The 14,445-nt window shown below is 36.5% G+C and overlaps 2 protein-coding genes across 12 annotated transcripts in view; one reads left to right on the plus strand and one right to left on the minus strand.

The window, feature by feature from the left end:
* Nucleotides 1-14,445, minus strand: part of TIGD4 (tigger transposable element derived 4) — an 827,821-nt gene that overhangs the window by 99,733 nt on the left and 713,643 nt on the right. The window lies entirely within an intron of this gene.
* ARFIP1 (ARF interacting protein 1) overlaps nt 1-14,445 on the plus strand; it is a 132,827-nt gene that overhangs the window by 88,953 nt on the left and 29,429 nt on the right. For all 10 annotated transcript variants that reach the window (XR_014264153.1, XM_082463572.1, XM_082463571.1 and 7 more), the window contains one exon: nt 4,873-5,030. Coding sequence is in view for 9 of the 10 variants with exons in the window: in XM_082463572.1 (XP_082319698.1) it covers nt 4,873-5,030 (158 nt within the window). In the remaining variant the exon portion in view is untranslated. The remainder of the gene's footprint in view (nt 1-4,872; nt 5,031-14,445) is intronic.

Raw genomic sequence — 14,445 nt, forward strand, 5'->3', positions numbered from 1 at the left:
ATCAACAGGATATATAGCTATATAGAGATTTATTTTAAGAAATTGGTTCACATGATTGGCAAGGCTGGTACATCCAAAATCTGCAGGGTAGGCTGGCAGGCTGGAGACCCAGGAAAGAGTAGCAGTGCAAGTCCAAAGGCAGCCTGCTAGCAGAATTCTTTCTTGTCCAGGGGAGGTCAGTCGTTGTTCTATTAAGGTCTTCAACTGATTGCATGACACCCCCTCACGTTATGCAGGGCAGTCTGCTTTACTGACAGTACACCAATTAAAATATAAATCTCATTCAGAAACACCCTCACAGAAACATCAGAATTATGTTTGACCAAATATTTGGACACCATGACCCAACCAAGTTGACGCACAAACTATCCCAGGTATTTTCATTTAGTTAGTTGCTCAACAGGAACAACTCCAACGTGCAACATTTTTTTAAAGAATCTGGACCATCCTATTTTGCTAAGAAGACATGATATTACTTCTTTTATGATGTTTATGCACCAAAATGTACTTGATATATTTGTTAGTGAACAAATGCTGAAAGTAAGTGTGTATACAAAAGTGATTTGAAGGAAACATATAATATAGAAATTTTTAAAAATTCATTGAATTGAACATTCTAATTGGTATTTATAAATGTAAAAGTAATGGTAAACTAGAACCTACTGGAGATGAATTTGAAATCTGGAATCAACATTTACAAGGAGGATGTTTTTGTATCATTCAAGGTTTTCCAGAGAAAGAGAATCAATAGGAGATACACACATACACACACACACACCCAGAAGATTTATTTTAAGGAATTGGCTGACACTATTATAGGGATTGGCAAGTCTGCAATCCATAGGGTAGGCCAGAAGGCTGGAAACTTGGACAAGATTTCTGTGTTACAGTGTGAAGACGGAATTCCTTCTTCAGGAAACCTCAAACTTTTGCTCTTAAGACCTTCGGCTGATTAGATGAGGCCCATCATGTTATGGATGATAATCTCTTTAAAGTCAACTTTAAACCACGTCTTCAGTGTTTATCATTGTAAATGTTGATCACATCACACAATCTGCACCTTCATAGCAACATCTAGACTGATGTTTGACCAAACAACTGGACACCATAGTCTTATCAAGTGGGCACATAAAATTAACCATCACAGTCCACCCTTTGTCAACTTAGCAGCACTTATATGCATCTCTTTAAACCACACTTAATCTCCAAATCAAGACAATAAAGTCTTACTTCCACCTAATGTGATATAACTATCCTGTGTACTATCAAAGACACAGTAACTCTTTCCCTAGAAGATGATGCAAAGTCCTTGGGTGAGGATCACTTTTTTCCTTGATCTCCTGAAACTTAAATACTATGGTGTTAAGTTAACAATAGCTGTATATCATGATGTAAAGTTAATATATCTTATGTGATAAGGGAGGAAAGATAAGAGAGGGGAGAAAACAAAGGTACTTGCTTTACACACATACACACACGCATGCACACACACACACACACACACACAAACATTCATAACAAAGTAAGGAAGAAATAAGAATTATAGTCCTCATTTCTACAGATGGTCACATGGTTGTAGCTTCTTCCATTACCCATTCCATACTGCATTTGCTCTCAGGTAGCACCTCAGTCTGTGATGGTTCTTTGCCTGGTGAGGTGACCCAAACCAGCATTCCTGAAAGGTCCAGACCATTAGCAGTCCTTCCTGAAATGGGCTGTTGTAGTTTTCCATTGAAATTAATCACAGGACATGGTAGTAGTAAGGGATCGCCTGGGTTCCAGGCTTACTCTTCCTTACCTCCATTGTGGAGGGGCAGTCCAAATTCTCCTTGGTAATCAGGGTCAGTCACACCCGCCAACACAGTAACTCCCTTCTTTGCCTGTTGGTTCTTTTTGAGGAAGAGTTTATAGAGTACAGTAGTGAAGAGCTGGGGTCCACTTCCTTCCACCTTATGCCATATTAACTGAGATTCCTGGAAAATACATAGTGCAGGGGCTGGCACATAGCAGCACTAAATAAATTATGATGGTTACGATAGATGTTGTTGAGATTGTGACATTTGGAGGTTGAGGAAGAATTTATAGATTAGTCCAGTTTCTTCATTTTCTAGAGAAACAACCAATATCCAGCAGTAAAAAAAGTCAAATCTCCTGAAGGGGATAGGAAATGATCTTTTAATGAATGCCTGTCATCTGTCAGAAACTTTATACAGGTTGCCTTGTTATACTTCCTGTCAAGCTTGTAAGTGAATTATCTTCATTTTATTAGTAAGGAAATGGAGGCCCAAAGAATTTGAGTTATTCATGAGAGACACAAATCCATTGAGTGGCAGAATCAAGATATGAATTCCCAAACTGTTTGAATTTCCAAACTAGACTTTTACCATTTTATCACATGCCTTCTTCCTCCTAGTTCTGTTGTACCATGGCACCTTATTAAATTGCATTTTCTCAAAGTAGAGGGTAACATCTACATTGAGATTAGGAAAGTTTCCACAGCCCGAATTACTATCAATTATCAATTAGTTCTTGTGATTCTAGTTTTTTACTGCTCTGTATTATTGTTTAAAATAACTCATTTGTTATTAATTAGGTAATAATTCCTATTACTAAAACTTGGTGTTTTAGGTCCAATCATATGCTTCTGTTATTTAGTCCTAATGTATAAGTTGAATGGGAAATGGTGGTCATTTATATTTGGTAAATTTACATCTGATAAATATTGTAAATAATGTAGGAGCTGCTGAAGAGAAAAAAAGTTCAAGTGTTTTGAAACTTCATTCTCTCTATATATGAAGCAAGTAAATTTTTAGATCAAGGAATTATGTTGGCTTTTCTTCTTCAGTGACAGATTAGAACTACAGCCCTGCTCTTGATATGTATACCCTTTGACTATTATAATAATGTGTAAAATACCCCTGTCCAACTGAGAATACTAAAATAACTTATCAACTAAATGAAGTTTGAGTCATGTTTTATTTTATTTTCATTGCCAAAAAAGCATATTTAATTATGTATTTATAATGCATATACATATGTATATTTATTTATTTCTAGTATCCTAATTGTTTTGTAACATTTACTACTATGTCTCTTGTACCTTACTATAAAAAAGCTTTTTTATTTTAGCCAATTAAGTTTCCAAATTATGCAATAAAATCTGAAGTTTTATACACATTTTCATCACAGAATTATGGGCGAGATTTACATTCATGAAACAGAATAGTGTCCATTTACTCCTCCTGTCTGCTTTGAATTTAGGACTGTTTTTCTCATCTGTAAATATAGGATGCCAAATTCTGCTGTATAACATATCAATCTGCTGTGATTTCATCTTACAATACTCTAGTTTTTTTGTTTATTTGTTGTTAGTAAAAGCACAGCTTTCTAGGTTATATAGATCTCCCTGTGGCTAAATAAGGACTTCTGGCATTTTCAAAGTTAATAATGTGGAACTGTGGATGTTGAGAACTTTTAGCAGTGAACAGTGTTACAGGGATATGATACAATGACATATACTTTGTTATACAGTGAATAGAAAAACTATGATATTTATATCCAACTCAATTTCATATTTTTCTTCTTCTTATTTGGTGATTTTTTAATTTTGCCTTTTACCTCTTAATGAACACCAAAGAAAATAAGAACAGTTGTGTGAACTCTAAGTTTTTTTTTAATGTTTTCTCCTATATTCTATTTCCAGTAACATTTATTTAGTCTTCAGTATTGTAACTTAGCTTGTAAAAATGGTGCCAAAACTCTTCAGCTTTTCTGCCTTTTATTTTAGTTTTTACATACATTGATTGATAGTCCTTTTATGTAATCCTTATCTGCCAATATTTGCAAATCAAGGACTCTACAATTTTTAAGACTGAGTTCCAAGTAAAGAGTTACATGGACCTCTCTTAGATGGAAAACGCTTTTAGCATAATAAAGCTAATTTTACTTTCTGTATTTATTAATTATTGAATATTCTGTCACCTGGAAATTTAATTGTAGCTATAGCACTAACATTAAATTTGCATCTTCTAAAATTCTAGTTAATTTAATATTACATTATTTTTTTCAGCTGAAATTTAAAAATGTTTTTAACAAACTCACAATTCTCAAATTGAATGATATATCTTATAATAAGATATGATCAAAGTTTTTATTTGGTCAGATGTGTTCCTGATAATCTGTTAACTAATCAAACTTAGACTGGAAAGCTTTCTCTGCTCAAAATTTAGAGTTAGTCCTTGCCATTCATGTGTTAAGGAGTCATGTGTAATGTTTGCTAAGCTAAGACTCAGTTTATTCAGAGAGAATGAACTAAAACTGGTGTTGAGTGATCCTTCCTCAGCTGTTTGTCCAGATAGATCTGAGCTTGGGAGTCAACTGGTTGCTAAGTTTACAAAGAAATGTATATTGTTAATATTTATACTTTAAGGAGATTCAGTCAAAACACAAAAATTGCAATCTATTTTATGTCTGAAAGTTTTAGCCAATTGTTACCTAATTTGGTTGTGAAAGTTAAAGTTTCTCTGATTAATAATCTGCTATATTTTTCTTCTTAACAGCTGTGCTTACACTATAATAGAAACAAAACGTAGAAATGAAAATTTTTCTAGTACAAAGTAGTTTCACTTTTTAAAATTATTTGATTTTAGCTATGCCTCAGAGCTGAACAATTTGGTTTATTCGACTTTTTCTGTAATCCTATAGCTAGTTGTGATTTAGATTCCTATTTATTTATTTAAACATTGAAAGAGAAAACTTCTAAAGCTAGATTTCTAAATCAGGTATTTTCCCAATAGTGATATGTTTGAGATTTTCTTTAGTCACATTTACTAATTTGTAACTGGATAAATTAAGATGACTTTTTTGTTTTAGGAAGAATTTGGCTATAATGCAGATACACAGAAACTGCTGGCTAAAAATGGAGAAACTCTTCTAGGAGCCATTAATTTTTTCATTGCCAGTGTGAACACTTTGGTGAATAAAACAATTGAGGATACATTAATGACTGTGAAACAGTATGAAAGTGCCAGGTAGGTATAGATTTTCATTATATTGTCTGTTTTACCAGGTGGTACATAATTCGGTTAAGGTTTTGGGTTGCAAATAAGAGAAACTGACTCTGGCTAATATGGGCAGAAACAGAATTTATTAGAAGGTTATAGGGTAGCCCACAGAGCTAACAGAAAGGCAGGAGAACAGATTCTAGAAACAAGCAAGAACCAAAGCCAAGTTAATGCCTCAAAAGAATCTAATTAGGGTACTTGATGCTGCTACAGCAACCATAAATAAAAATTTCCAAAAGGCTCCTGAGTACTTTGCTTCATTGCGTTGAGAGTATCTGGTTGAGCGTTGGCCATGTGCCCAAACCCTGCCTGCTAGGGAATAGGGAGGTGGAGGAGCTCCCAGCTCCAGCTTCCTTGGAAGAGGACAGGGCCTTGTGTTCTGCCAGGTAGATACCAGATGCCCTTTCTAATCTGGCCTAAGCCTGCCTCTTCAACCATACTACCACTGCTTCCCTATAAGCAGTTACACTGCTTCTGCAGCAGCCAGACTCATAGTTTCAATTTCTCTTGAATATACTAGCTCATTTCTGCCTGCATGATTTTGTTTATGTTGGTTATTCAGATTATAAGCAGCCTTCAGACTCTTCCAAAGTTTACCTTTTACATAAATTATTTACCTTATATTTTCATAGTTGTTTATAATGCAGTGTTTTCATACATCTTTTTATACACACACAGACACACACACAGACACACACACACACACACGATTTCTCTATCTCATAACCATCCTGTTAGGTAAACAAAATGCGTATTAATAGATACTTAGAAATGTCTAAAAAGTAGCAGATCTACAATAGCATTTTTCAACTTTTGATTCCAGGCTCAATTTTTTTCCCCCACTCATTCTTGTCCCCTTTGAGTTTTTTTCCTCTGAACACTTGATTTCTTTATTTTCTGTTATACTTTATATAGCATAGTTGAAGATAGTGCAAATTTTACCTTTTGGATATATAACTTTACTTTTGGCCTCTTGATGTAGTTTAATGATGTGAGAAATGCCTATGAAAACTCTAAACTCATCTGGTGTTTTTGCTATTGAGTGCTTATTCTTAAGTATATATGTCCTTATGCTTTATATAGCTAAAAGCCCAAACCATTTGGAAAGTTAACTTTTTTTTTTCTTAAAATTTATTGGTGGTAGTTACTGAAAACATTTTTGTACCTTATAAACACTTATACAATTCCAATTCAAGCTGTAAAAAGTTACTACCATGTTCTGTCTGTAGCTTGCCGTTTTACACACACACCCTCCTTACTCTCCTGAAACTTTTTTTTTTCTATTGAACTATAGTTGATTTACAGTATTGTGTTAGTTTCAGGTGTATAGCAAAATGATTCAGTTATGTATATATTCTTGTTCAGATTCTTTTCCTTTATAGGTTATTACAAGATACTGAATATAGTTCCCTGTGGTATACAGTAAATCCTTGTTGTTTATGTATTTTATATATAGTGGTGTGTATCTGTTATCCCTCCCCCCCTTTCCCCTTTGGTAACCAAAAGTTTGTTTTCTATGTGTGTGAGTCTTTCTGAGTTGTAAATAAGTTCACTTGTATTATTTTTTAGATTCCACAAATAAGTGATATCATGTAGTATTTGTCTTTCTCTGTCTGACTTAGTTCACTTAGTATGGTAATCTCTAGATCCATCCATGTTGCTACAAATGGCATTATTTCATTCTTTTTTATGGCTGAGTAGTATTCCATTGTATATATGTACCACATCTTTATCCATTCATCTGTCAATGAACACTTAGGTTGCTTCCATGTCTTGGCTATTGTAAGTAGTGTTGTTTTGAGCATTGGGGTGCATGTATCTTTCTGAATTAGAGTTTTCATCTTTTCCAGATAAGAGCCCAGGAGTGGGATTGCTGGATCATATGGTAACTCTATTTTTAGTTTCTTAAGGTACCTCCATACTGTTTTCCATAGTGGCTGCACCAATTTACCGTCCCACCAACAGTGTAGGATGGTTCCCTTTTCTCCAGACCCCCTCTAGCATTTATTTATTATTTGTAGACTTTTCGATGATGGTCACTCTGACTGGTGTGAGGTGATACCTCATTGTAGTTTTGATTTGCATTTCTCTAATAATTAGAGATGTTGAGCAACCTTTCATGTGCCTAGTGGCCATCTGTATGTCTTCTCTGGAGAAATGTCTATTTAGGTCTTCTTCCCATTTTTTGATTGGGTTATTTTTTTGATATTGAGTTGTATGAGCAGTTTGTATATTTTGGAAGTTAATTCCTTGTCAGTCACATCGTTTGCAAATATTTTCTCCCAGTCCGTACATTGTCTTCTCGTTTTGTTTATGGTTTCCTTTGCTGTGCAAAAGCTTATGTTTGATTAGGTCCCATTTGTTTATTTTTGCTTTTGTTTCTATTGCCTTGGGAGACTGATCTAAGAAAATATTGCTACAATTGATGTCAGAGAATGTTTTACCTGTGTTCTCTTCTAGGAATTTTAAGGTGTCATGTTTTATATTTAAGTCTTTAAGCCATTTTGAGTTTGTTTTTGTGTATGGTGTGAGGGTGTGTTGTAACTTCATTGATTTACATGCGGCTGTCCAGCTTTCCCAACACCACTTGTGGAAGAGACTGTCTTTTCTCCATTGTATATTCTTGCCTCTTTTGTCAAAGATTAATTGACCATAGGTGTATGGGTTTATTTCTGGGCTCTCTGTTCTGTTCCATTGATCCATATGTCCATTTTTGTGCCAATACCACGTTGTTTTGATTACTGTAGCTTTGTAGTGTTATCTGAGGTCTGGGAGGGTTATGCCTCCTGCTTTGTTCTTTTTCCTCCAGATTGCTTTGGCAGTTCTGGGTCTTTTGTGGTTCCCTACAAATTTTAGGATTATTTGTTCTACTTCTGTGAAAGAAGTCATGGGTAATTTGAATAGCGATCTCATTAAATCTGTAGATTGCTTTAGGTAGTATGGCAATTTTAATAATATTAATTTTTTCCAATCCAAGAGTATGGGATATCTTTCCATTTCTGTGAGTCACCTTCAATTTCCTTTATCAGTGTTTTATAGTTCTTAGCATATAGTTCTTTCACCTCCTTGGTTAGGTTTATTCCCAGGTTTGTTTTATTTTGTTTTGTTTTGTTTTGTTTGATGAAATTTTAAACGGGATTTTTTTTTTTATGGAAGGTTAACTTTTGATCTTTGCACAAGAAGAGATGCTTCTATCCTATGCTGTGTTTGTAATTTTCAGTTTAGTATTAACATACTAAATCAGATTCTTACCAGATCTAAATCAGATTCTTAATGACTTGGATAGGAAGGTCAAGACAAATAGCTGTGGTTATCAGGTGGGAGAAGGACACAGATGGATCTGTGTGCCTTATTTAGGTTTTGGGCTTGGTTTTTTATTTTTCTTTATTGTTTGAAGTATTTACTAACATAGTATTAAAATCAGAAGGTGGGAAAAAAGAAACAGAAGAAATCTATCAATATGATTTCCCTCGATAACATTGCAGGAATATCTCAATAAGGTATCTTTCAGTGGGACTTCCTTCAGTTCCCAGTAATTGGTTTTCCAGTCTCTGTTTAAATCCTTTCATGGGCATTGCCTGTATTTTTCAAAGTATATACATTATTTCAAAGTATATACATTTATTTTGTAAATTTTTCACTTCTGTAAACTCTGTTTGGTTCTTTTCCAAATCTATCTATTCCTTATTCTTAGTATCCTAATTTATTTTCCCTTTTACCTCTTTAATCATTTTAAGCATTCTTATTTTCTAGTCTAAAAAGATTATTTTAAATATGTGCTTTTGAAGATGAAAATTCTTTTGTTCTAAAAGTATCCCCTATCACTTCCCAGTTAAGAACTACATGAATCTAGTTTCTATCTCTCTACTTTGTAATTGTCCACCTGTCCTGAAATATATTTTAGCTACTATTTTTAGTTTTAGGTATTTTAAAATATAAAATATATTTCAGGGGCTTCCCTGGTGGTGCAGTGGTTGAGAATCTGCCTGCCAATGCAGGGGACACAGGTTCGAGCCCCGGTCCGGGAAGAGCCCACATGCCGCGGAGCAACTAAGCCCGTGCGCCACAACTACTGAGCCTGTGCTCTAGAGCCCACGAGCCACAACTACTGAGCCCGCGTGCCACAACTACTGAAGCCCGTGTGCCTAGAGCCCATGCTCTGCAACAAGAGAAGCCACGGCGATGAGAAGCCCGTGCACCGCAACAAAGACGAGCCCCCACTCGCCGCAGCTAGAGAAAGCCCATGCGCAGCAATGAAGACCCAACGCAGCCAAAAATAAATTAATTAAATAAATAAATTTATAAAAAAATATATATATATTTCACTTGAAGCATGTCATACGTTTCTCTTCAGCGTTAATTTCTAACATGCTTTTAAAAATATTAACCCAGGGCTTCCCTGGTGGCACAGTGGTTGAGAATCTGCCTGCCAATGCAGGGGACACGGGTTCGAGCCCTGGTCTGGGAAGATCCCACGTGCCATGGAGCAGCTGGGCCCGTGAGTCACAATTATTGAGCCTGCGCGTCTGGAGCCTGTGCTCCACAACAAGAGAGGCCGCGATAGTGAGAGGCCCGTGCACCGCGATGAAGAGTAGCCCCCGCTTGCCACAACTAGAGAAAGCCCTCGCACAGAAACGAAGACCCAACACAGCCATAAATAAATAAATAAATACTTTAAAAAAAAAATTAACCCATATTAAAGAAAGACAAATATATTAGATGTCACTGTTCATACAGAAAACATTTTATATTTAATTTGCAAAGGAGAAAAATAAGCCTCTAGAGGTTAAATGGTTTGTTCCCAGGAATCAATTTCAAAGCCAAAATGAAAACCCATGGGCTCCTTACCTTCTATTGATCATTAGGCCTCAAGCCTGAACTGGACTAATCTCAAATTTTCACATCTAATTATAAAAAATAATTTTCATGTCTTATGAGGAATCTGACTTAATGTACAATGTGATATAAAATCTCAATTTATCCAATGTATAGGTTTATTTAAAACTTTTGAGCAAAATTATAAACCAGGTTATGTGTACTTGGTAGCTGGTTATCAGGAAACCTTTAGAATACCTCTGTGTGTACTTTAAAAACCAACAACAGTAATGACCTCATCCCATAATTTATTCTCTTTTATTGAAATTGCAATATATGATTTTATTCATTAAGTTTAGCTTGGTGGTTAACTTTTCTGTACATTTATGGAGTAGCTGAGGCATTGACTAGTTATAACACTAAAACATTGTCTACTGAGGGATAACACTGAAAAAGAATCCCAGATTAAAAGTTTCTCAGTAGCTGAATTTTCTTCTCTGTCAGAACCAGAATTTATTGAGTTTTAGGGCAAGGGTCAGCTATTTGATCAGCACAAAAAGTGGCAGTTTAGGCAAATGTCCGGGTGGCCTTTTAATGCTCCCTATTATGTATTGTACAAGTATTTCCTAGCTGTCTGGTGCTTCGTGTATAGAAAATCTTATAACAGCCCATTCAACACTTCTCTATAGCAGCACCAACAAGGGAGCCTATTGTGGTCAAAACTTTTCAGATGTGGACACCTGTTCTCTAGAAGTTTTATAGAAGCCATAAAGTAACCAGCTATCACTAACTTTATTGGTATGGACTCAGGGCAGACTGGCAAGCTTGAAGTGAAGAGTTGCATTTTGAAAACTTAGTATACTTCTCTTCCTAGTGTTAATGAGCACTGTTAGATAAGCTCTTAGGGAAAGTTTTACTTTGACACCATCTACAAACTGGATATAAATTAAAGGTTATAAGGTCAGTATTATAACTTTGACTGTGTTTAAATTAACTGCTGTTATTTAAAAGTATACCTGAGGCTATGAGGAGTATTTGTCTTCACATTAAATCACCACACATTACTGTTTATTTTTGTCTACTTTTTTCTCTCATTTTCTACTGTTTTTAGTGTGTTTGCTTCAGGCCATCCCTCTTCTAATTTGGCTGAAATAGTAAGCACTCTAAAAATATTAGTTATTAGCAGGTGTCCCAAGTACTTTGTACATATATTTTTTTGTGGAGATTATTATTTCCATTTGTAGATGAAAAACTGAAGCAGAAAGAGAGAAAAAAAAAACTAGCTCAAGACATTAGAGCCAGTGAAGGGCAGAGTGGTCATGCAATTTGGCCATAGAACCCATGGAATTTAACTAGCTATTCCCATGTCAGTCTTGCCTCCTAAATTTTTAGTAACTGTCTCCTCCTCCTTAGCTTTACTGCCATTGTCCTTCCTGGTTCAGTGACTCATTTTTCTTTTGCCCACAGTCTTCTAATTGGTTTCCTTGCTTCTGATTTCTTAATCTACTCTGGTCCATCCTCCATGCCTTATATTACCACTAGAGTCACCTTTCTATCCTGAGCGAATAGAATGTGTCACTTTCTAGATCAAAGTTCTGCCATGGCTTTCCATCACTTGTCCTACTGGAGTCAATCTGATCCCTTTAATATGGCCCGTAAGGCCCTGCTTAATCTCAATCCTGCCTTCCTGTCTGATACTAATTCCTTTCGTTATCTTATTCCAACTTCAGGTTCTAAATTATTGAATTACTTCCCAAATGTGTCATGGTATCTTACAAATCTATGCCTTTATTCATGCTGTTCTCCTGAAATATTCTACCAATTTCCCGGCCCCAATCCACCTCATAAACTCCTACCATCCTTTGAAATTTAATTGTTTTAATTCTCTTCTGAGATACCTTTTCAGATGCCTGATTAAGTAATTCTTCCTCTTGATTTCCACCATACCTTATCTTCCCTCCCCCATGGCAGTATCCATTATCTCATTTTGTTGTCGTGTTTAAGAGCTTCTCTCCCTCTAGGCTGTTAGCTTCTTGAAGATAAGCTATGAAGATGAGCAGATAGTTTTCCTTTCTAGCACAGTGCCTGGAACATAGAATGTTAATACTTAATGTTTGTTGAATGAATCATTGTATCAATGAATGAACAAATGATATGCTTTTGACCCTGAAAGATAAAGTTACTAAATTCAGTTCAAGTTGCGAATAAATTAGGCTTGGTGTGAGGGACTGATGTGTTCTTTCTCGAGTCGTATATACATTCTAGAGTAAGTTGTTTATTAATTCCTGAAATAGGAGATATGAATTGTACTATAGATATTTTAATAAAGAGCTTTAGTTTTAGGGCATAAGTTTGTGGTGCTGATTTTGACTAAATTAGAGATCACTTTGCTTCTTCCTAGCTGAGTACTGAATAGTTGACACTGCTGGATAAGTCACTGTTTAATTAGCAAGGTAGTGCTATACCTACACAGGTGCTTTGACAGAGGTATTGTGAGGTGCTGTGGAATTGTGGTTTGTCGGTGGTGGGGTAATTATTTTAGTTAGTGGTGGGAGAGTATTAGGGGAGGCATCTCAGGGAGCACAAGGTGATAAGTCCTCTGTAGTAGATGCCATTGTCACATTCTAAATACTAATGTTACGGAAATCCATCTAGAGTTCCCATAAGGTAGTCACTAGGCACATGTGTCTATGGATAATGAAATGTGGCTAGCCTGAATTGAGATGTGATGGAAGCTTAAAACACAATGGGGACTTCCCTGGTGGCACAGTGGTTAAGAATCCGCCTGCCAATGCAGGGGACACAGGTTCGAGCCCTGGTCCAGGAAGATCCCACATGCCACGGAGCAACTAAGCCCGTGCACCACAACTACCGAGCCTGAGCTCTAGAGCCCACGAGCCACAATTACTGAGCCCGCATGCCACAACTACTGAAGCCCTTGTGCCTAGAGCCCGTGCTCCACAACAAGAGAAGCCACCGCAATGAGAATCCCGTGCACCTCAACAAAGAGCAGCCCCCGCTTGCCGCAACTAGAGAAAGCCCGCATGCAGCAATGAAGACACAATGCAGCCAAAAAATAAAATAAATTTTAAATTTTTAAATTAATTAATTAATTAATTAATTAATTTTAAAAAAAGCAATGGATTTCAGAAACTCAGTCCCCCTCTCCCCCCAAAAGTAAAATAGTTCATTAGCAATTTTTTTGCATTGATATATGTTACAGAGATAATATTTTGGATATATTGTGTAAAATTAAATATACTGTCAAACAGGTGAAGTTAACTCTTATTATTTTAACATGACTGCTAGAAAATTTAAGTTACATATGTGGCTTGCATTATATTTCTGTTGTGCGTTGCTGACCTAGAGTATACTTTAAGAAGCGCCAGCCCACAGTTAACTCCCTTTTACCATTTAGTTTATGTCATTCTAAAGTCTACTATCCCAACACAGCCAAAATTAAAAAATAAATAAATAAAGTCTACTATCCTCACCTGCTTTGCCTTATCAACATTAACCAATTCACATGGGGGGTTGATCATTACCCCGATCTTGCTAGCATTACGTTTTAACATCTGTTTTTTAAACTGGTTTTTATTTATTTATTTTTTTTAGCCTCATGGCACGTGGGATCTTAGTTCCCCCACCAGGGACTTACCTGGCACCCCCTGCATTGGAAGCACAGAGTCTTAACCACTGGCCCACCAGGGAAGTCCCTAAACTGGTTTTTAAATTGTGGAGGGACTTCCCTGGTGGTCCAGTGGTTAAGAATCCACCTTCCAGTGCAGGGGACCCGGGTTTGATCCCCCGTCGGGAAACTAAGATCGAATGTGCCGCGGGACAACTAAGCCCGCGCACCGCAACTACTGAGCCTGCGTGCTCTGGAGCCTGCGTGCCACAACTAGAGAGAAGCCCACGCGCCACAGCAAAGAGCCTGTGAGCCGCAGCGAAAGATCCCATGTGCTGCAACTAAGACCCAATGCAGCCAAAAATAAATAAATAAATAAATATTTTAAAAATAAATAAACTGTGGAAATTTTACTCGTCAGTTAATACTGTTCTTGGAAAGGAATAGTTAATGAGATTAAGAAGCAGCCCCTCCCCTCCCCTCCCACCATGCTTATATTAATAGCTCTTTGTGCTAAAGAAACACTTGATTTTAAAGGCATAAGGTGGGCTTCCCTGGTGGTGCATTGGTTAGGAATCTGCCTGCCAATGCAGGGGACATGGGTTCGAGCCCTGGTCCAGCAAGATCCCACATGCCATGGAGCTGCTAAGCCCATGCGCCACAACTACTGAGCCTGCACACCTAGAGCCCATGCTCTGCAGCAAGAGAAGCCACTGCAATGAGAAGCCTGCGCACCACAACGAAGAGTAACCCCTACTCGCCTCAACTAGAGAAAGCCCGTGCATAGCAAGGAAGACCCAACGCAGCCAAAAATAAATTAATTAATTTAATTTTTAAAAAATAAAAAAATAAAAGCATAAGGTATCAAATATGTATGAGAATTATTATATATTAATGTATAATATGGAACAATTATGTAGTTCCACTTCACGTCCTGAA

This window comes from Balaenoptera physalus, assembly GCF_965194825.1.
Source record: "Balaenoptera physalus genome assembly, chromosome: 5".
NCBI classification, from domain to species: domain Eukaryota; kingdom Metazoa; phylum Chordata; class Mammalia; order Artiodactyla; family Balaenopteridae; genus Balaenoptera; species Balaenoptera physalus.